At 38.4% G+C, this 24,525-nt stretch overlaps 2 protein-coding genes and 1 pseudogene across 3 annotated transcripts in view; all 3 read right to left on the bottom strand.

The window, feature by feature from the left end:
* The window catches only part of LOC130215599 (zinc finger protein OZF-like), a 226,606-nt gene that overhangs the window by 4,165 nt on the left and 197,916 nt on the right, over positions 1–24,525 (bottom strand). Inside the window, exons 1-2 of one of the 2 annotated variants that reach the window (XM_056447443.1) lie at positions 4,637–4,814; positions 1,275–1,547 (exon numbers count right to left, since the gene is read on the bottom strand). In XM_056447443.1, the coding sequence (XP_056303418.1) occupies positions 1,275–1,547; positions 4,637–4,691 (328 nt within the window). In that variant the 5' untranslated portion in view covers positions 4,692–4,814. Of the gene's footprint in view, positions 1–1,274; positions 1,548–4,636; positions 4,815–24,525 lie in introns of those variants that run through there. The other variant, XM_056447444.1, reaches the window with a different exon arrangement.
* On the bottom strand, positions 8,052–17,998 carry LOC130215675 (zinc finger protein 135-like; annotated as a pseudogene).
* LOC130216539 (zinc finger protein 239) lies at positions 19,434–21,495 on the bottom strand. Its single transcript, XM_056448437.1, has 2 exons — positions 21,471–21,495; positions 19,434–20,451 (listed from the first exon to the last, which is right to left on the bottom strand). The coding sequence occupies exons 1-2, from the start codon at positions 21,493–21,495 to the stop codon at positions 19,622–19,624; spliced, it is 855 nt and encodes a 284-aa protein (XP_056304412.1). The 3' UTR covers positions 19,434–19,621.

Raw genomic sequence — 24,525 nt, 5'->3', positions numbered from 1 at the left:
AAACTTTGCCTGACAAAGGTGGCAGCATCGGGAGGAAACACAACTAACTTATACACACACCTTCAACGGACCTACTTTATGTTTATGGGTGGGTCGCGGGTAGATAAGATCAATAGCCATAAATACGCAACACATACTCTCATTTTAAAAATCACGCAACCATCATCTCACAATGTTTAATAATAAATAATCGTATTTTTTATTAAAACGAGTGATTTAGCAATGCCGCACCATTAATAAGCCAACTGCAGAGAAACAAAGCAACGATCGCGGCAACCGCAGTGATCACTTTTTCCGAAGTTCAGCTCTTCTTTTTTGCACTTGATTATTATGCGTTTAATGTTAAAAAATCCATAATGAATAAGCCTACAAGAGTGTATCCTGTGTGTGTGTGCGTATTCTATCACTGAAGCCGCTCTCTTCAAAAACCGAAAGTTGCTTTGTCTGTCTGGCAATATTTCGGCCAATATTTAAAAAAATGCATTAAAGTAATTGTGACGTGCGGCCACACATCAAATCTGAGGTCTGATCTCATCTCTCTCTCTCGCTGTCATCCAAACCTTGATACAGATCACTAAAAGTACTAAGTACAAGCGTGAAAGCGAAAGATTGAAGCAGTGTACTGACGCTGTGACGCGTTACCTGATAGATTCAAAAGACTGAAGAGTCGTCAGATAGAGACAAGATTAATTAAATAAAAACTATAGTGAGACGCTATCCAGCGGTACATGCTTGATAAACTATGTGCGTTTTCAGCATCATAGTGTGGACACTGAGCTTTTCAGAAATGCTAGGTGAAACGCCAGTGTGAACGTGGATTGTTTGTGTTATAAAATGTAATTTTAAAACTAAGATATATTTGTGTTAAAGGGGCCCAAGTGTGTATTTTTCGCAGCGGGTTTGTGACGGGGGTAGGACGGAGGACCGCAATGCCGGCTCAGCATCGTGATGTCTATCGGCCATCGGCGATGGATGATGGTTTCGTCTATCGATCCAACCCTAGTACACCATGCTTACAAAATAATGGTACTGTTGGCAGTAGAAACAAAAACTGGTCAGGGTGAACCCATACTGAACTGCTCAATGGTAAAGAGGCATTAGTCTTTGACACTTTACGGATCTTATATAAACACAAACAGCTCGTCACACTCAAACGACAAAGGAAAACATGAAACTGCATTATGCGTCCCCTTTAAATACGTGTTATCAAGTCCACAATTATCCCTACTATTAACACCCCCAGGAAGTGCTGGACATTTAGATGATCTACTTACTGTGATACTTTTTTCTGTGTCTTCGTAGAGAAGATAAACCTGCGAAACTCTTCCCACAATCAGTGCAGTGATACGGTTTCTCTCCAGTGTGAGTCTTTATATGACTCTTCAGAGTGTGTTTGTTCTTGAAACTCTTTCCACACTGAGTGCAGGTCAAACCTTTTACAGCTGGTATTTTTATTAAAATACTGTGTTCAGTCTCTGATTGAGTGTTTTCTTCACTTTTGACATGATGTTTCTCCTCATCTTCACTCTCCTCCTTCACCATCACACCTAAAATTAGGTAAATAAGTTCATTTTAAAGATGCTAGTTTTGAACAGTTTGATGATTTATCAGGGCTCAACAGTGTGAGCATTTCACTAACATTTACAACTAAAAATAGATGTGTGCCAACTGCAAAATAGCATGCTTAAATCTCCACACACGTATTAGCCTGCACAAGAGCAGTGTGTTGCTAAATCGACCAAAGCACAAGAGCAGCGGAGTGCGCGGTCGACTAGCTTGCTTTTGAACAGAGTAGCATTTCCATTTTCAGACACAAGAGTCTGATTATAAAACACAAATACTTTGTTTTGAAACCAGTGTCTGATTCTTTTATGATATGCTGATGTTCAAGTAAGCTTAGCTAGAACAATCAACCCTTGTGGTCAAAGCATTAGGCTACAAAACGCGCCGACAATTTGCAGTGCAACAAACTGCTCATTGCAGGCGTGCACAAACATATTCAGGGATCGAGAGACTCATTTTTCTGTTTTCATGATTTTAAGTGGATTCAGACGAGCATAAAGGTGAACTACAGGCGGTAACACAGTAAGGAGGGTTAGATTGAGACACTCTTTGTGCTCCATTTTAACGATCTAGGCGCAAAGTGTAAAGCGCATGGTGCAAAAGCATTAAAGGCATGTCCGAATCCACTTTGCTATTTTAAGGACGGAAAAATACGCTCTGCGCCTGGCGCATGGATGAACGGGATTGTGCTTATTCTCTTATTGGGTTCTGGCTGTGTTTTGAGCAAGCGGCAACCTCCCGCTCTCCCTCGGGAAGCCAATACGGAAGTAACTGAAACTGCAATTCATCAAAATTCCGCTAGTCCTGGCTCCATAATAGAGCAAATTGCAATTGAGCCCACTGTTAGAATGGCCAACTTTACAGCAGAAAAAAAGGTGTTTACAGCCTGGTACAAAGAACGATGTTGGTTCATATAGCTATTATTACCCTTCATGACAACTGTGAGGGGGGTGAATTTTTTTATAACTAATCCATTTCCTTTATATTAGGTTATTTTAAGTTTGCATAATTAGGGGCGTGGCCACTTGAGTGACAGCTAGGTCTCGCTGGTCGCCGTCACTTCACCTCAGCTGAATCCGGCAGATTAGCCACTGATCTCGGCATATTCATCGTATTTTTGTTCTGTTTTATGTGGCTTTACACAGTCAGCTGCCTTTTGGACTTATTTCTTACAATTATCAGATGATATGGGATGCTGTGTGCACTTAATTGTGCTCACAAACCATTCATGTGGCCTCCGTTTCCCATGTCAGTAAAGTTATATACTTGTATACCATCTCTATAAATGTATTTGTTTTATTTAAGATCATTTATCATTTATATTTTTCTGTAGACCCGTAAAGCACTCCAGAATGTGACAGATTGATTAGCTGTAGGTTCTAGATCAGTCATCTAAAGCGTTATCATACAGTGTTATGCTGGAGTTCATCAATAATCCTGCATTTACTAACACACACTATATCTGAAGTGTTTGGAAGTAATCAGTGTTTTTCTCCTGTAGAAAAACGTCATAAGAGCAATGTTTAGTGGCTCAATATAATACTACAGTGTTTTTAAAAGTCTAAACACTTTATTGATATAGTGTACAGCCAAGCACATGTGGTCAGAACACAAACGAGTCGCAGGTAATGAAGTATTAAGCGTTTCTACCCAAGTAAAGCCTGTCTGCCAGGTCTAAGCAAAGTGCCAGCAGGTGTCTGTAGCTCTGCTCACTCTCCGCCTCTTTGCCCTTGTTTGGTATCCCGCCATGGGTGCGGTGACGCGCGAACAAAATGGCGACGGTTGGCCGCGCCTACTTGTAGCTTCTTTTGCACAGTTCTGAAACCTATGGGTGACGTCACGGATACTGCATCCATATATTTTACAGTCTATGGTTTTTTTACAGTTTATGGTCTCATCTCTCATTCCATTTAACAGTCAGATGTGTCGCACAGAGGCACAAAAAGGGGGTATGCAGTATATGCGTCGCATAGGGGCGCCACACATGGGGGGCGACATTGTGCCAAAACGATTTTCGAAATTATCCTTATTAAAAGTTTCAAATAACAAAAATAAATAAATATGTTTTGTTAAAAATGTTTTATTTTGCATTTTATGCGAGTATAATATTGTATTTTATTAAATAAAAAATTATACCATGAGTTGCATACGTTGGCACACACGTTTTAATTCAAAATCATTTAACACAATAACATGCAGTCACACAGCCAAGTTTAAGTGCTCATGTAGACGTAACTGTTTAGATTTTTTACACTTTTATCAAAATTAACTGTCAAATCATACATACAGTCCAATTTGAACTTGAACCCGCATACCCCTCAGTAAATGTGTAGTTGCGCCCCTGGTGTCGCATCATGGTGCATTTGTTATTTACAAGGTGGACTTTGTATGTGGAAAAACTGAACGCTTTACTAGCGAGAAAAAAGTTAAACAGAGCATCTGCAGCACGTGGATAAAGAACGAGCCTCCTCTATTCGGCCTCTTAACTTTTTCTTTCGTTTTACTCTTTAATTTCGTGGATAAGGAAACAGTGTTGTACGCACTCCACTGAAGTTATTAATGAAGTTGCACCTCATTCACAATAGAGCGCACTGATTGGTTCAAACCCAGTCTTTCTCACGAATTAATGATGAAAAATCAAAAACATCACGCTGTACTCGCCAGTACAGACATCCAATCTCCACGCTTAAATTTGCACAAGGCTCTCATCGCTGTGACGTAGCTTCAAAATTTATTTTCAAACTGGAGAACGAATTTGCTCGAAATAACGCAAAAACACCAATTTTCACTTTTTAGTGAAATACATGTGTCCCAATATGTGTTTTTAGCAACACGTACACATACATGACTGTCAAACATCTCAATACAAATTTTTGTGACCCTTTAAAAGGTAATGGCTTTGCTGTTGATGATATAACTTTTAAAGTTTGATATGAACTGTAGTTAAGGCGCTCCTTTTAATATTTGGGCAAATAAAAGTAAGTTTCAAGTACCAAAACTGATGAAGAGCTGAAGCTTCACACCTCACTGTGTTCAGCCTCAATATTGAAAGAGTAATGAATAAACCACAAACCTATTAGTTCTTCAGTCTCTTCCTGTTTAATTCTGCAGGGTTCTGGATCACTCATCTTCTCACTGTCCTTCAATAAACTCTGTCTTTGCAGATTTCTCTTCTTCCTGATGGTCTGATGCTCGTCTTCACCTGTAGACTGGTGGGAATACTCCAGTATTTACAGCTGACCTCAAGGAGAACAACCTTCAACTGAAGAAATAAAAATCTGCTTAATTTACACTTAATAGATAATATAGAGGAATAAAGCGGGCGGTTCATTCTGCTGTGGCGACCCTGGATTAATAAAGGGACTAAACCGAAGAGAAAATGGATGAATGAATGAAGCGGATATCAGCAGCTCTGATAACATGATGATGAGCTTCAGACTATAAACATATACAGGCCTATATATTGCATACAAGTCTATATATAGTTTAAAAACCTAATAAGTATTCATACAAATACAGGAATCAGATAGCCAAAACATCTATGTGGTGTGTAAAATAACAACAAAACCACTGACAAATCATAAACTTTCAAAACTAATGAGCACCACAAATCAATAATTGAATGTTTTCAGTGTGAAACTGAATTTATCTGCTAAATTAAATTCTCAATAAATACACAGATCACGGTTTGCAATGTTATTACTCCAAACGTTAAAAAACGTACAATTATTAAGAAACACAAACACTGAGCTCACATTATCCTCTCAGAGCTCCTCTCTGTCTGCTGTACTGTTTTGGTCAGCAGACACACAGATAGAGGTGAACTCAATACAGAAACTAGTCGCAGATTGTCGCTTTAGTAAACTGTAAAGTGTGTTTTATTGTTGTGTAAACACGAGAAAAAGCGTCAACTACTCACCTCAGCTCTGAAGACTCGACGCTGAATGAGCGCGTCAGTGCTGACGTCATCAAGGCGAAGCGGGGCGCGAAGGCAGATCAAACAAAAACGCGCCAAAATACAATACTACCGACAAGCCAAAGAAAAAAAACATCTTAATCTCAATTATGTGTGAGGTGAAAAAACTGTTTACTAGGCACACTGGCACTACCCGAATTCTATAACTACCATTGAGGGTCATTTTGAGCATTCTCTTATGAGATGTCATAGTCACTTATTTACATTCAAAGCTTCTATTAAGATATTAAAAATAAGCGTTTGAACGTCATATTTAATGAAGTAATTACACACACACAAAGTAATGCAGCCTATAAACGTGTAGTTGGGCTGCTGTAAAAACAGCTTAAACCAGCCTAGGATTATTAGCTGGTTGACCAGCCTGATTTCAGAGAGATTTTGGCTATTTCCAGCCTGGTCTTAGCTGGTCAGGCTTGAAAATGGCCAGCTAAAACCAGCTTGACCAGCCTGGTTTAAGCTGAACATAGCTGGTTTTGGCTGGGCTGCCAGCCTGGTTAGGTTGGTCTAGCTGGTTTTAGCTGGTAATCTTCCAGCCTGACCAGCACAGACCAAGCAGCAACATCCCTCTCCCTCGTGAAGCAAATACAAAAGTAACCAAAACTGCAATTCATCGAAATTCTGCAAGTCCTGGCTCCATAATAGAGCACATATCTATGACCCCCCTGTTAAAATGGCAGACTTTACAGCAGAAAAGAGGTGTTTACAGCCTGGTAAAAAAAACGATTTTGGTTCATATAGCTAATATTACCCTCCATGACAACTGTAAGTGTTTGAATTTTTTTTAGAACTCATCTGTTTCCTTTTTGTTAGGCTATATTAACTGTGCATAATTAAGGGTGTGGCTGCTTGAGTGACAGCTAGGACTCGCTGATCGCCGTCACCTCACCATTAGCTGCTGAACTCTGCATATATATAGTATCTTTTTGTTTTATGTGGCTTTACACAGTCAGTTGCCTTTAGAATTATTTCTTACAATTATCAGATAATATGGGATGCTGTGTGCATTTAATTGTTCTCACCATCTCACCATTCATGTGGTCTCCGTTTCCCAGGTGAGTGAAATTATATACTTGTATACCATCTCTATAACTGTATTTTTTTTATTTAAGATCATTTATCATTAATATTTTTCTTTAGAGCTGTAATAGACTCCAGAATCCGACAGATTGATTAGCTGTAGGCTCTACAACAGTCATCTGAAGCGTTGTCATACAGTGTTATGCATATATATATTTGGATGTATTTCGCATTTTCCTCCTGTTGAAAAACGTCATAAGACCAATGTTTAGTGGCTCAATGTATTACAACAGTGTTTTTAAAAGTCTAAACACTTTATTGATATAGTACACAACCAAGCACATATTGTCAGAACACAAACGAGTCGCAGGTAATTGTATTAAGTATTAAGCGATTCTTCCATAGGAAAGACAGTCTAAGCAAAATGCTAGCAGGGTCCGCTTACGTCCCGCCTCTTTGCCCCCGGTTGGTGCAATGATGCATGAACAAATTGGCGATGGTTGGCCATGCCTACTGGTAGCTTATTTTGGGTTCTTCTGAAACCTATGGGTGACGTCACGGATACTACGTCCATATCTTTTCCATTCTATGGCTAAAACCAGGCTGGACACAGCTGAAAACCTGCCTGGAAATAGTCAAAAGCCCTCTAAAACCAGGCTGGTCAGTCAGCTAAAACCAGCCAACCAGCCTATGCTGGTTTAAGCTGTTTTTTTCAGCATGGTGCGAAACACAGGTGTGCACACGTGAATATTTAATTTTCACTTTCTCAAGCAGTGAAAACTCTTCCGTGGTAATGAATATACTGTTTTGAAAGACATATCTGATGTAAAGTTATGTTTTTGCTATCAGAAAGTTATGTTTATGTTTGCAGTTAGTTGCTAGGCAACAGAGGCACGCTTATTCAAAGCAAAGAGCTTAGAATTACCAAGAGGCGACACTCAATATCGTTCCATTGCAACAGCAGTCCAGTATGATAGAATGAAACCAAAGATCCAAACTTGTTGTCAGACACAAAAATTCATCGGTGTCAGCAAAATAAAGTCTTTTAGCTTTTGTCCGGATAATATTGGCATTCAGCAAAAATGTTCTTTATCCTGCAGTCACTGATCCACAAAACTAAAGCAGACTCCATCCTTAAGGGTGTAGTACACCGGATGCACCGCGCACATGACAGTTGGAAGTATCGCACATAATTTAAAATGAAAGTATTGTGATGGCACTCTGTGGTGCAGCAAAAATGTGAACAGTGTCCTGAATTGTAGCTGGGCACCACAGAAAGACATCGACTTGCAGCACCGGTGTTCATACCCTGATATAAACCTATGTTTACAATTCTAAAACACATAAAGCTGCGTGGCGCTGTGTGTATCCAAGACCTTTACGATGGTCTTGCTGTGGACAGTTACAAGCCTTTTTGCCTCCTTGTTGAAACTCACTGCTAGTGATCTAAGATTTATGTTAATGTGGCAAGCTGAACACATTCTGTACTCTACAGGAGACACAGAGGAGATTTATTGACAGTGGTCTACAGCCAATCAGGACGCAGAACACAAGGCGCTGTAAACAAAGCATGACAACTTGCACAAAAGAATCTACAAGGTCACAAAAGGTGAAACGCATTATAGCGAGAAACCACTGTATTTCAGAAAAATTAGAAGTATTTTAGATATGTGTATTTTATATTAACAGAGTTATTGCAGTTATTGAGTAGCTGAGTCTGCTTATCAGGGGCCAGGTCGTGGGGGCAGCAGTCGTAGAAAAGAACTACAGACTTCCCTCTCCCCAGACACTTCCTCCAGCTCCTCCGGAGGAATCCCGAGGCATTCCAGTCCCTCCAGCATGTCCTGGGTCTTCCCCGAGGCCTCCTCTTGGTGGGACATGCTTGGAACAACTCCCTTGTTACGCATCCTGGAGGCATCTGAAATAGATGTCCGAGCCACCTCAGCTGCTTCTATCGATGTGGAGGAGCAGTGGCTCTACTCCGAGCTCCTCCTGGGTGACAGAGCTCCTCACCCTGTTTATAAGGGCTTGCCCTGCCACCCTGTGAAGGAAACTCATTTCGGCCGCTTGTATCTGAGATCTTGTCCTTTCGGTCATGACCCAAAGCTCATGACCATAGGTGAGAGTAGGAACATAGATTGACCGGTAAATCATAGCTACAGAAGGCCAACATGAATTGGAACCACTTAAAACTTTTGAGAATCTATCTAAAATTGTTAAGAGAATGGATTGCGATGCATGATATCCTCACAAAAAACTTAATGTATTGTGGATGAGATGCAAAGTATGTCATGATAGGCAATAGAAAAATCATTATGAAATTCTGGAGGCACTGAGCAACGTTCCTGATGGGGCTGAAGAGCATGAATAAGGCTTTTTCTTTGTATGAACTCTTAGATGAATCTTCAGCTCTGAAGCCCTCAAGAATGTTTTGCCGCAGTGATCACATTTGTGCGGTTTCTCTCCAGTGTGGATCAGCATGTGTTGATGAAGGTGTGATAATTGTCCAAAACTCTTCCCACACTGAGTACATGTGTACGGTCTCTCTCCAGTGTGAGTTATCTCATGTGTTTTTCAGGGATTGTGACCAACCAAATCCCTTGCCGCAGTGTGAACACTGGTAAGGTTCTCTCCAGTGTGAGTCCTCTGGTGTTGTTTCAAGTGTCCTTCTCTAATAAAGACCTCCCACACTCAAAGCACACAAACTCTCTCAGCCCAGTGTGAATCTTCTGATGGTCTTTTAAATTTGATTGATGTGCAAAACTCTTTCCACACTCAGAGCATGAATACGGCTTCTCCTTTGTATGAACTCTAAGATGGTCCTTTAGGTCTGAAGCCCTTGCAAATGTTTTGCCGCATGATCACAGTTGTTGTGTGTTTCTCTCCGGTGTGGATCAGCACGTGTTGATTAAATGGGATGATTGAGTGAAACTCTTTCCACATTCAAGACAAATGAATAACTTCTCTCCAGTGTGAATCCTCTGGTGTAGTCTTAAACCTGACTGATGTTTAAAACTCTTTCCACACACAAAACCACGGAATATGGTTTCTCCCTTTGTATGGATGTTTCCGGGTGGATCTTCTCAGCTTCACTCAGTTCTTCACTCTCCTCCTGCTTCACAATCTGGTCTGAAAATCAAGAGTAAAGAGAAAAAATTGATTTTATGAGAGTAAGATAAAGGACGCAAGGATTAATCATTTATCAATTAATTGCTGATGACCCTCTAGACCAGAGGTGCCCAACTCGGTCCTGGAGGGCCGGTGTCCCGCATATTTTAGTTCCAACCCCCAATTAAACCAGCTAATCAAGCTCTCTTTCTTAGGTATACTAGATACTTCCAGACAGGTGTGTTGAAGAAATTTGGATCTAAACTATGCAGGGACACCAGCCCTCCAGGACTGAGTTTGTAATAAGTCAAAGGATTTAGACTAGGGGTGTCCAAACTCAGTCCTGGAGGGCTGGTGTCCTCCATAGTTTAGATCTAACCCCAATCAGACACACCTGGCTAGTCAAGCTCTTAGTAGGCTTGCTAGAAATGTCCTGGCAGGTGTGTTGTAGCTAAACTCTGCAGGACACCGACCCAATCCGAGTTTGGGCACCCTTGGTTTAAGCAACAGGTCTCAAACTCGATTCCTGGAGGGCCACAGCTCTGCAGAGTTTTGCTCCAACCCTAATCAAACACATATGATGGAACTAATCAAGGTGTTCAAGACTACTAGAGACTATTAAGCAGGTTGTGAGTTGGAGGTGGTTGGAGCTAAAATATACAGAGCTGTGCCCCCTCCAGGAATTGAGTTTTGAGATCCACTGGTTTAGACTAATTCACCAAATGTGCCTTGTGCGATTTAATCGAGATATTAATGCATAAATAGACGCTTGAACATTTTGCTTCATTCGTGCATGAATTCGCTTCACAACAGACCTCAAAAATCACACTCGTTTTCATAGTAAAATGGTGGACATGGATTTTGTTGAGAGGGTAGCTGTGCTTATGTGTATATGAAGGGGTGGAAAAACAGCGTAGACCTTTTTGGCATCATATCTGGGTCCATCAGAGGCCTATATACAATGGCATAAACAGCAACTATCTGCAGTTTAAACACTAACATTTTGTAATCAAATCTTCAAATTTGTATTATCTGCATGTACATTTCCTTTGACCTACTTAAGCGCCACAGGACAATTTGTTAGGGGGGAATAATGCTCTATTTTTATCCTGTTGCATTGAAGTCAACAGAGACTTTTTCTAACGTTTTTAGAACACATTACAAAGAAAACAAGAACTCCTACACATGAAATTAACAACTACACAAGAGCTGCTAGTAAAGCAAGCTCCTGATTGGATGATAGCCTCTACTAAAACAAGCTCCTGATTAAATGATAGCCACTACTAGAGCTTACTCCTGATTGGTTAACGCGTTGGTTGAAAATTGGTGAATTGGTTGGCACAAATATTTGCCAAATTTCAGATTTTTAACCTTGAAAGATTAGCGCTAATCACGTGTTATGCATGTCAAACTTCCAAAACACTCAATTCGCACAGTGTCATTCGCTCGAATTGCCACAGGACGTCTATCCCGTCTTTGCATAGACTTAACATGCCAATCACTCGCTCTCATTGCTTCATCATGGTCAGCACCAAGACAGTTTGAGTGCTGGTTCAGAGCCAGAGTCTAGTTATGGCCCGTTTCCACTGACTGGTGCGGTACGGTACGGTACGGTTCAGTTTGGTACGCTTTTATGGCCGTTTCCACTGTGAAAAGGAGTACCGAACCAAAACGTACTGTACCACTTTTTCAGCACCCTTTCGAAAGGGTACCAAACACGAGAAAGGGTACCAAAAGGTGGAGCTAGACGCGCAGCTGAACGCTATTGGTTTACAGAGATACGTCATTTTCTTACGCAACAAGCCAGAATGAAAACAAAAAACCCGCCATGTTTGAAATACACAGCGAGAGATTATAGCGGAATTATAAATACATATAATAAAGAGCCATGGTCGACCCGGGCTCAAACAAACCTTGTTGTCGTCTGGATGAACAGCCACAAAGTCAAAAAGAAGAGCAGATTTACCCTGTGCCGCGTAGTTTTTTATGAGCCAGTCTGAAGCTTGAGTGGTTTCGCTTTCTTGCTTGCGCTCGCCATGCATCTATCTTTGAAACAACACACTTCTTAAGCTGATGATAATAATGTGCGCTTGATTATTGGAGAATTGAGAATTGCTTTTGAAACCCGATCCTGTCAGATAACGTACTGCCAAATGCGAGAGAAGCGCAAGAAAAAAAAGAGAAGCCGGAAAAAAGGAGCACATTATTTTTTCAGCAAACGTGAACAAACTGTCTTGTTTAACTATTATCTTCACCTTTTGGACTAATATGAACTCAGAAAGATGGAATTACTGTCTAACAGAGGCTACATGTGCTGCTGAAGATTAAAGACACAGATAAGAGGTTAACACTGACTGTGGGGTATATTTTATGTTGTTTTTGAACCTAAATAAGGACTAAATGTCTGCTGTGTGTTTTTCTTCTGTAGTTGGTAATATATCGGAGACTGTAAGGGTCTGTATGTGTTCATATATATTGCATTTATTTAGTTATTTAATATAATTACAGACATTATAGTAGGCTATTTAGCACTGTCATTGATCTGCAGTTATAATCAACTCATGTTCATAGAAAAGTTACTAATAAACATTTCTACACAAGTATTTATGTGTATGAAGCATCTGTTTTGTGAGACATGATTCTCATGTGATATGTAGACATTTTCGAGCAAAAATGACGTCGACTGAAACTTTCTGTCATACACCACGCCCACCAAAAGGGTACCCTTGGTAGTGGAAACGCAAGCCTGAAAAAGGTGACCCGTACCGACCCGAACCGTGCCGTACCAGTCAGTGGAAACGAGCCATTATAAATCAGTTATTTTTCTTTTGACACCAAAAGCAGCAGCTCAGAACCAGGAAAAGTGTTTTTATATGTAGCACCAAAACATTTCTGGGCTAAAAGTAAGAACCAATTGTGGCAGCGCTGATTGCTAAACACGAAATTAGGTCACTTTCATCTGTGACTTTCACCGCCCCCCCACCAGCAGTGATTACTGCTCTAAAATATATGATTTTTACATGTTTGGGTAAAAACAGGATTTCCGCAGGTTTCATCATGTCAAATTTAAGACTTTTAAGACCATTATGAATGAAAATTTCAGACATTCACAGGGCAAACCACTACTCATTTTCTGTAGTAACTAGTGGAATTTTTTTTACTTGCTTAATTGAAATTAAAATTCTGTTATTTCTTAGCTACATATTTTAAATAATGTGTCAAAACAAGCAAACTCTAATTATATACATACATTTTAATTAGCAAAACCTTTTTTTTTAAATAGACATTTTAAAAGCTATAATAAACAAAATTATGCTTTTTTAAATGTAATTGTTTCCTATTGTTAAATCAAAATATCTTCAGAATTCTGAGGTTTCAATCAAGGCTAATATTTATTTTGAGGGTAACTACACCTTTAACTTCTAAATAATTATCAATGCTATATAAAAAAACAACATTTTTTTTGGTGTTATTTATTTAATCGACACTCACAATGAGATACTAATCTAAAAGTCTTCTGAAGATCAAACCAAAACAGAGTATTTTCCACAAATGCAATGTAGCATAAACAATATTAAATTAAAGACCATCAGTCTTAAAGTTTAAAAAGCTATAATACACAACATTTATGCACAACATCAATTTATGTATAAAAATGTTATTGTTAGGATGAAGGGAAGTGAAATTATACCATATTGCTAAATAGTTAATAAATGTTAATTTTGTCAAGCATTTTTTTTAGATGGATTTGTTGGTTGTACGTATTGGCTGTAACTTTACACGGACAATTAGTGGGACAATTAGTGAAATTAAGACCTTAAGTCTTTACTTAGGAATTTAATACAAATTAAGGCCTAAATTTGGTTTTTGAAATTTAAGACATTTTAAGACCCTGCAGACACCCTCAAAAAACAAAAAAAAAAATTCTCCTTTGAACACAATATATTTTATTTTGGGAAACATTTAAAATATTTTGGTTCAGTAAACATGTTCATTAGTTTCAAAAACACAGATTTCTTCACAATTTAAAACGGCATCTTTGGATATTTTTTCTGCTGGAAATCCTAACAAACAAACAAAAAAAAAATCCTACACATACCTTTTGAATGGTATGGCAGAAAATGTTGTCGGGTTTAAAACCTTGACTTTTCCAAACCCCGGTATACCTTGAAAATGGTTATCGTCCCATGGCTATGTTGCATGAGGCACATGTTGCAGATTGCTGCTTATGGAGCCATACACGTCACCTCAAAACAAAATTTACAACAATTCCTCTCTGTATTTGTGCATTTCTACATTATAAATAACGAACTTGAGTTCGCAAAAGATGTACTATGTGAACAACCCGAAAATCTTTCTTCTTTGTGCGAAAATGACATTGATTGTTACTTTCTGGTGTACACTATGCCTGCAAAGTATGGATACTGTTGACATTGGAAACACAAGCTGATAAGGGTGACCTGTACCAAATCGTACTGAACTCAACTGAACCATTTGGTGGAAACGAGGCTTTAGTCTTTGCAGATCTTATATATATATATATATAAACTACTTTTAACACTCCCAAAACAAAGGACAACATGAAACTTTCAAATATGTATGATCAGCTCCACAATTATCCAAAATAATACAACCATTTGAGAAAAAACAATAAAAGCTGGATGTTTAGATGATCAACTTACTGTGAATGAGTTTTGTGTGTCCGTAGAGACGATAATTGTGTGAAACTCTTCCCACAAGCAGTGCAGTGATACGGTTTCTCTCCAGTGTGAGTCCTCTCATGTATTTTCAATTGTCCTGAATGAATGAATCTCTTGCCGCAGTGTGAACACTTGTAAGGTTTCTCTCCAGTGTGGATCTTCATGTGACGACTGAGAGTGACTTTGTTCTTGAAACTCTTTCCACACTGAGTGCAGGTCAAATCTTCAACAGCTGTTCTTTCCATTGAAATACTATCTTCAGTCTCTGATTGAGTTTTTTCTTCACTCTTGACATGATGTTTCTCCTCATCTTCATTCAGTTCTTCACTCTCCTCCTTCACCATCACATCTGAAAATTAAATAAATAAGTTCACTTTAAGAGGCTAGTTTCTAACAAACAAAAGGCACATTATATATTATACTATCAAGCTAAAATAATCTAAAAACTGTCTTTATTAGTAGGGTTTCCACTCATGGGAACTCAATTTCAGCTAGTAGTAAACAAAAAGTTTATATATATATATAAGCTGAGGCTGAGAGTTTATTTATTTGATAGTTTATTTCACATGTCTTGTTTGTAAAGGCTAAATACAAATAAAAAGTAAACATAAATTTTTTTGTATAGTTTTTATTTAAAGTTATAAAAAAAGTTATAAGAGCCTGGATGTTATTATAGACTTTGTAAATTCAGTTTGCAGACATTTGTGGGTACACACATCCATTGTGTGCAGTCTTGCCAGTTTTTTCCTGGCTTTTTAATATTATCCATATCGATATCGGTATTATATCGTATCGACCGAAATATATCGCGATATAAATTTTTCCATATCGTCCAGCTCTACTAGAAATATTAGGGAAATTTTTTAAAAAATACATATATATTTTGTCCAGCTCCACTGGACAAAAACCAGCAGACTGAGGAACAGCTTTTTCCCAGAGCTGTCTCCCTTTTGAACTCTGCCCCTCACTGACTCTTTTGCCCCCCAATACACCCCCCACACTCCTCTAACTTATACTACTCACAATCACTGCACTATTTAACATTTGCACATTTAAATTTGCACATATTCATTGCACTGATTCATTTATCTGAACTGTACATACCCACTGCACATGGACATTTGTAGTTATGTACACACCCACTGTACATATACATTTGTAATTATGTTTATCTATCTGCACACTTCTGATTATTAATAGCATCTGTAAATATATATTCATTTATTGTAAATCTGTTCATAGCTAATACAACCTGTATATAATGTTGATAGTACATCCATCTGTAAATATTACCATCATTTCTCTATAACTGCACTTTATAACTTATACCTGTATCCTGCACGTGCTGCTATTGCACTGCTGGTTAGACCCAAACTGCATTTCGTTGCCTTGTACTTGTACATGTGTAATGACAATAAAGTTGAATCTAATCTAATATTTACTTGAGCATTTAATTATATAAATGATTGTAATATACATATTGTAATTAGCAGTAGTTTATGAACCTATTTCCTTTTAGTAAAGAAGTAATGGATTTATAAGTGTGCATTTTAACTCATGCATCAAATATGCACTCCAAACTTCATTGAGACGTGTTGAATTCTTCTTTCATGATTTGCAGTGTTTCCAAATTGCTTTATTAGTGATTTTTCTTACCGTATTTTGTTCTGTAAAGTTGCTTCCGACCATGACATGTCCACACTAAATGGTTATAAGTGACATGTTTAAGGAAATTGTGTGAACATGTTATTCTGCCCTGTTTTTTATGCCTTTACAATAACCTTATGCTGCATGAACACATTATTATTGCTCGTAATCTGTCTACACAAACTACGATGCACTACATGAACACATTGGACTCGCAGACATCCCCAGTCTCTATGCATATGCAGGAGAATCCTGGAGCTTTTGGGAGACTTGGGATGTCTGGATTCACTTTGTTTGGATGCCGATGTAGGTTCTCAAAATAATTAACATATATAGCAATAGCAATGCCACAGTTGTATTCGGCTCTTGGGAAAGATGAGAAGTATTCAGTGAAGTCTCATCTGTCTCTATGGTGGCTTTTAGCAGTCCTTGAACGAACCTACAAAAGCACTGGCTCTTTTAAATTGAGCACATCCGAAGATCTGTGTTTGTGACTGTTCTATAGCCTCATTATTGAAGAGTAATGAATAAACACAAACCTATTAGTTCTTCAGTCTCTTCCTGTTTAATTCTGCAGGGTTCTGGATCACTCATCTTCTCACTGTCCTTCAATAAACTCTGTCTTTACAGATTTCTCTTCTTCCTGATGGTCTGGTGCTCGTCTTCACTTGTAGACTGATGGGAATACTCCAGTATTTACAGCGGAACTCAAGGAGGACGAGCTGCAAACGAAGAAACAGACAACCCTGCATAATTTATTATGATTGACAAAATAAATCAAGATGGTAGCTAATTTGGCAACTAGTAGATCTGGAGACATCCATATAACAAATGAAGTAAAAATATGAACTATTGACATTATGTAAAGAGGATTTCATCAGCTCCGATAATATTAATAAGCCTCAGACTATAAACACTCATTAAACAGCCACTCAGGATCAACAGATCAGCTCATTTATACTGAGTGTTTGCAGGATAAACCAATTATTATTATAGTTAACCAACTGTTCTTGCAAGAAATCTATAAATAGTTTTAATACCTAATAAGTATTCATTGCAATGCATAAACTTGATTGCTAACGCATCTATATAATATAAAAATGACCATATAAAGACACTCAAAAACTAACAAGCACCTATAATGTAATATTTGCAGTGCCAAACGTCATACATCTGCCACACTAAATTCCCTTTTATTCAGATCACACATCATATCTTCCTCTCAGAGCTACTCTCTGCCTGCTGTATTGTTTTGGTCAGCAGACACACAGATAGAGGTGAACTCAATGCAGAAACTAGTCGCAGATTGTCGCTTTAATAAACTGTAAAGTGTGTTTTATTGTTGTGTAAACACAAGAAAAAGAGTCAACGACTCACCTCAGCTCTGAAGACTCGACGCTTTTTCTTCTTCATGGTTTTGAATGAAGTTAAATTATTGAATGTCGCCACCTAGTGTGCTTGTTATACAATTAGGATCATTTTTTTGTCAATCCCACCCTAGCCATCTCAGTAATGTAAAAACAGTAATTACACAAAGTACTATTCATATTATTTATTAAATAACCAATTAAATAGCATACTCTTAACGCCTATCCCTCATATGTAATGTAAAATATATTATTATAATTACTGTATTATTAATTCAGCTTCTCCGACTTCTTCAAACTGAGCCACTTAAGCTTTAAAGTGAGACAGAACATTTTAATAATTGGAATTATTCATTCATTCTCATAAATCACCACAGCGGAATGAACCATCAACTATTCCAGCATATCTTTTACTCAGTGGATGTCCCTCCAGCTGCATCCCAGACCTACGAAACACCCATACACTCAAATTCACACACACACTCATACACTACGGACAATTTAGTTCATCCAAATCACCTATCCGCTTGTTAAGTGTGACGTCACGTGAAGCAGCTTCCGGGTCCAAGCGCTCTATCAAGCTGTATGGGCAGACTCATCAAATAATAATAATAATAATAATAAACATTTACAAAGCGCTGTAATAATTTCGAAAATCACGATAGCAATATATATATATATATATATATGTACGTATATATATATATATATATATATATATATATATATATATATACACATACATACATACATACCTAATATCCGATGGCCAGAAAGTGATGATTTTTTTTATAAATTGTTAAAAATGTGGTATTTGTGATGCAGCAAGTCCAGAGACTGTTGTGTACACCATGATTTTATATGAAATACACCTTAATGTGTGATGGGACTAAAAAATGGCCATAAACGAATATCTTCTCAATGTAAATGTGTAGCGGCTTGGACCTAGAAAACAGTATACCATACGTCATCGATACGCCACGACTTAACAAGCGGATGGCACATATTGGAGCTATAGATTGTATAAGGTGAAATCACGGCATTGAGAAAGAGCATTGGTAGGAAGCACAGGGTTTTTGACCATACTGACTAAAAAGTAAGTAATAAAGGGCTTGCAAAATTGGTACTGTTACACGTACAAAACTTGCTCGTTCTACCAACGATCATGGCAATTGGAAAGCTGCTACAGCGCATATATTTGGATTGTGGCGGAAACCAGAGCACCCGGAGGAAACCCACGCCAACATGGGGAGAACATGCAAACTCCACACAGAAATGCCAACTGCCCAGTCGAGGCTCGAACCAGTGACCTTGCTGTGAGGCGACAGTGCTAACCACTGAGCTAAATGCATTTAATTCGATTAATTAATTGCAACACCAGTTTAATCAAATTTATTAATTTGATCAATTTAATCAATTGACAGCACTAATTTTGAGCTTTGACTGCAGTGAGTACACAAACTTGACGGTGAAGCTTAAACCACAGGTGTCAAACTCCTCGCGGTCATATCTTTTCTACTATTATACATGGAAGAGGCTGCCGTAAATATTTAGTTGGAACGTAGCTTTATGTTTAAACTATGTTCAATAGTGTAACACTAAAATGATTAGTTATTTGTAAGTTGTAAGGTAGTGTCCCTTTAAGTCACAACTAGGCTAAGTTTTAACTTACGCACGGCTGGTACAACCCAGATGTGGAATGCAAGGCTCTTTGAATCTATTCACTTTCAGTTTCATTTTGATGGTTTAAGACACAGTTGTCAAACTCAGTTCCTGGTGGGCCGCAGCTCTGCACATTTTAGTTCCAACCCTGCTTCGACACACTTACCTGCAGGTTTAAACCAAGCCTGAAGGACTCAATACGTTTGATCAGCTGTGTTTAATGAGGGTTAAAGCTAAACTGTGCAGATGCCCTCCAGGAACTGAGTTTGACACATGTGGCCTAAACAATGAAAGTGAAAGTGAATTGGTTCAAAGAGCAGTGTGTTCCACATCTGGGGCCGGTTGCACCAGCAAGTGTGTAAGTTAAAGGGCACCTATAGTGAAAAATCAAGCTGCTCGGACAGACATATGTGCACGTATGGTATCCAGTCATTCAATGAGTGGAGGAGGGGTGGGATAAATACACTGATTAACCTTCAGTACTTGTACGAGAATTAAACAACAAAGGAGAAGCTGATGTTGCTGCATTTTTATATTCAACAACAGTGAAATATCATGTTTGTGAATACAGGAAGGTCAATTTAAGACTTCCTTTTTGTATGAACTCTGAGATGTTTCTTCAGATCTGAAGCACTCAAAAACGTTTTGCTGCACTGATCACATTTGCATGTTTTCTCTCCAGTGTGGATCAGCATGTGTTGATTGAGGTGCGATGACTGATTGAAACTCCTCCCACACCGAGTACATGCGTACGGTCTCTCTCCAGTGTGAATCCTATTGTGTATTTTCAGGTGTCCTGATATGATGAATCTCTTGCCGCAGTGTGAACACTCGTACGGTTTCTCTCCAGTGTGAATCCTCTCATGGATTTTCAGGGCTGCTAACAGAGTGAAGCTCTTGTTGCAGTGTGAACACACACACGGTTTCTCCCCAGTGTGAATCATCTGGTGTCGTTTCAAGTCTCCAGATTTGATGAAACTCTTCCCACACTCAAAGCACACGTGCTCTCTCACACCAGTGTGGATCTTCTGATGTTTTCTTAAGATTTGCTTATGTGTAAACCTCTTTCCGCACTCAGAGCATGAATAAAGCTTTTCACTTCTATGAGCTTCGAGATGCTCCTTCAGCTCTGAAGGCCTCAGAAATGTTTTGCTGCACTGATCACACTTGTGTGGTTTCTCTCCATTGTGGATCATCATGTGTCGAGTGAGGGACGATGACTGTGTGAAACTCTTCCCACACTGAGTACATGTGTACGGTTTCTCTCCAGTGTGGATTATCTTGTGCTGTTTTAAAAGTGACTGATATGCAAAACTCTTTTCACACAGGGAGCACGAATGTGGCTTCTTTGTATTAACTCTCACAGTATGCTTCACGGCTTCACTCAGTTCTTCTCTTTCCTCCTTCAGCTCTGAAAATTAAGGAAAAGGTTACATTTTAGCAGATAAATGTGAAATAGGGATGCAAATTATTAATTTTCAATGACCATTTTCATCAGCGGTCAAATATTTTATATTATGTTTTCCTTGGGCAACATGGTGGCTAAGTGGTTAGCACTGTCACCTCACATCAAGAAGGTTGCTGGCTCAAGTCCCGGCTGGGCCAGTTGGCATCTCCACTGTGTATAGTTTGCATGTTCTCCCTGTGTAGGCGTGGGTTTCCTCTGGGTGCTCCGGTTTCCCCAACAGTCCAAACACATGCGATATAGGTGAATTAAACAAAGCTAAAATTGCCCATAGTGTATGTGTGAATGAGAGTGTATGGGTGTTTCCCAGTACTGGCTTGCAGCTGCCAGGGTATCCGCTGTGAAAAACATATGCTGGATGAGTTAGCGGTTCATTCCGCTGTGGCGACCCCTGATAAATAAGCGACTAAGCTGAAGGAAAATGATTGAATGTTTATCTGACTTTTTGAGTCAGTCTCATGACATTATTTGTGGGGAACACATCAATCACTAATGTGTGTAAATAACACACCGGTCTCAGCTTGAGCAGAGCTAAAACAGCAACAAGTGAAAGCATTTACACCATTTTGACTCACTGTCAGCTGCGTCTGCATTGTGGTGTCAGAATAAACAACAGAAACACATGATTCTTGAAGGAAATGATTGAGACAAGCCTCAGAAAATGAGGTGTTGTGCTTTTAGAAGTCAGAACAGGAATAGACTTATTTTTATTTAAACACCGAGAGATGTGCGGTACATCACTGAGCAGAGGTGGGTAGAGTATCCAAAATCTATACTCAAGTAAAAGTACTTGCAGAAATTTTAACTCAAGTAAAAAGAAACAATCTTAAAAGTTACTCGAGTAAGACTAAAAATGTATCTGATGAAAAAATTATTCGCCCTTCTGTGAATTAAAAATTTTAAACGTACTCAAAAAGTACACGTTACCCAACAATTTTACTCAAGTAAATGTAACTCGCTACTACCCACCTCTGCCACTGAGTGAATCATCTTGCTATAGCACAGCGCTGTTTTTTATTTCTGTCCCACACCTGTCTGCTAACACAATAATCTAATCATTAAAGTTAATAACCAGAATAACAGGCCTTAAAGATGAATTTAAATAAGATAAAGTGGGATAACGCAAAATCAAAGCACCACACGTCACAAAAATATATATTTTTAAAACATTAAAACATAAAATATACATTATAAAACATTTAAAAAAAAACACAACTACAACATTTATACGTTAATGATGTCATATAGTAATTAAGATGTACTATATGATATACACACACAAACACCAAACTATTATCAAACAAGTAGTTTAACTGTTAACAAAGTGTTAAGTAAAACCAAGAAACAATATGAAGTACATTTAACATATTTAATCAATAAACACAGAATCTAGATAACATGGCTATATATATATATATATATATATATATATATATATATATATATATATATATATATAATTATTTTTTAGTGGTTTTTACCTTTATTAATAGGACAGTGGAGATTTAGAGACCGGAGAGCATGGGGAGCAAAGATAGGGGAGTAGTCGGCAAAGGACCTCGAGCCGGTAATTGAACTCGGGTCGCCGTGAACACCATGTGTCGACGCACTAACCCCAAGGCTATTGGCGCCGACTAGATATAATTTAAACATAATCAAAGAATATACTTAAAGGCAATTGAGCATGCAGTGCATTTTTTAAACAAAAATGGTTAACTGAGGAAATAAAATGTAATATGAAAAAGAACTGAAACTGATGAAGAGCTTAAGGCTTCCCAACTTCACTGTTGTTCAGCCTCATTATTGAAGAGTAATGAACAAACACAAACCTATTAGTTCTTCAGTCTCTTCCTGTTTAATTCTGCAGGGTTCTGGATCACTCATCTTTTCACTGTCCTTCAATAAACTCTGTCTTTGCAGATTTCTCTTCTTCCTGATGGTCTGATGCTCGTCTTCACTTGTAGACTGATGGGAATATTCCCAGTATTACAGCTGACTGAAGGAGGGACGAGCTGCAAAAAAGTAACAGATAAAATGTCTTAATATACACTGATTGATAAATACTTACATTATGATTGTTATTTATCATAAGACTGTTGAAATTAATACAATTAATATGTAGATTTGAAGACATCCATATGAGGAATGAGGTGAAATCATGAACTACTGACATGAAACAGGGTTTTAGCAGTACAAATTAACAATTTAATGTTATCAAACTTTACGTTTTTGTCATTAGCATCATATATTCCGATATTATAAAACCAAATGTAAAAAAAGACACACATTCACTCATATTGTCCTCTCAGAGCTCCTCTCTGCCTGCTGTATTGTTTTGGTCAGCATACACACAGATAGAGGTGAACTCAATGCAGAAACTAGTCGCAGATTGTCGCTTTAATAAACTGTAAAGTGTGTTTTATTGTTGTGTAAACACGAGAAAAAGCGTCAACGACTCACCTCAGCTCTGAAGACTCGACGCTGAATGAACGCGTCAGTGCTGACGTCATCACGGAGAGGCGGGCGGAAAGCCGTCAAAAACACGCCAAACATTTTACAAGGCGATATTACTCATGTGTGAGGTGAAAAATCAGTTTATTAGCCAATATAAAAGCTGCTAAAAGTTTTTTTTTTTAAAATCAAACCTAATTATTAATGGTTGACCAATATAACCAGAAAATTATCTTTTCCTAAGGTAAATACCATTATTAAACAAAAATAACAAATTTCAACTAACGATTATTAAAAACTAACATTAAAAAAACAATTAATTAAGAAAATTGTATGATATCATGTAGTTGGTATCCAGTTTTAGAAATAACACCAACAAGTGTGATGAATGATGCCACCCAGCAAACACATAACGTTCCCAGGACGTTCTTATTTGGTTCCCAACAAAATAATCAAACGGGAACCATATGGGAACGTTAGGGGATAGTTATGTGTTTGCTGGGAATTATTAATGAGAGACGAAGAAGATAGAAGAAGAAGATACTCTGACATACCAATACTTCTGAGCTCCACTTTATCTGAACCAGTCAAGTGTTAACGGAGAGCACAATGTGACCAGAAGAGGGAGCGCAAGACTAATGAACGGAGAGGGAGAGAGATGTTACCCTTCTCTGACCCTCATCTGCTCTTACCTCCATCTGACCCCTTCTCCTCTCCATGCACACAGCTAGCGCAGCTGACCTCGGAGACAGGGGACTCTGTAGGTGGCAAGCACCTTGTGTAGATGCAATGTGGATTAACGCGCTTAAAACTGTCAAAATAACGTGTATTTAATTGCTTAAATGTTGATTCGTGTTCTTAATGTACCTAGGAACAACTATAAACTTGTTCATAAGACATCCCTGCTGAAAAATCTAGCTTAAACCAGCCTAGGTTGGTTGGCTGATTTTAGCTGGTTGACCAGCCTGGTTTTAGAGAGCCATTTCCAGCCTGGTCTTAGCTGGTCAGGCTGGAAAATGACCAGCTAAATCCAGCTAAAACCTGGTTTAAGCTGGACATAGCTGGTTTTGGCTGGGCTCCCAGCCTGTCTAGGCTGGTCAAGCTGGTTTTAGCTGGTCATTTTCCAGCCTGACCAGTTAAGACCAGGCTGGAAACTAGCCTGGAAATTGCCAAAACCCCTCTAAAACCTAGGCTGGTTTAAGCTGTTTTTTTCAGTAGAGATGACCTATAAGTTTCGCGGACTATTAGAATTTTTAACTGAGTAATCAGACCAAATTACAGTTGGTCCTTGGTGATTTATAAACTGTGCTTTGATCCAATATGTCAAGTCCTCAATGATGTATGAGGTGTAGTTATGCGCATGACCTGATTTTGGAAGTATAAAAGCTGAACCAAACTGACCAGCTTTGAGCTTTCCGACGTCTCTAAACTGAGATTGGTTGCCCTTTATTCTCAACGGAGGATAAAGTAAAGGATTTTGTTTCTGTCATTTGTCTTTTGTTTATTCTACTTTTTCACTGGATTTTATTTTATTAATAAAAGTCTATTTTATTACTTTTCTTCACGGGA

This window comes from Danio aesculapii, chromosome 22 (assembly GCF_903798145.1).
Source record: "Danio aesculapii chromosome 22, fDanAes4.1, whole genome shotgun sequence".
Taxonomy (NCBI): Eukaryota; Metazoa; Chordata; class Actinopteri; order Cypriniformes; family Danionidae; genus Danio; species Danio aesculapii.
This window is presented reverse-complemented; position numbering and strand designations above follow the sequence as displayed.

Bases quoted from the DNA above. Each gene is read 5' to 3' on its own strand.
- LOC130216539 (XM_056448437.1), bottom strand. From the start codon at position 21,495: ATGATTCACTCAGTGGCAGAGGTGG. The intron at 20,452-21,470 runs GTAGTAGCGAGT...CTTAATTTTCAG, and splicing joins TCACTCAGTGGCAGAGGTGG to AGCTGAAGGAGGAAAGAGAA.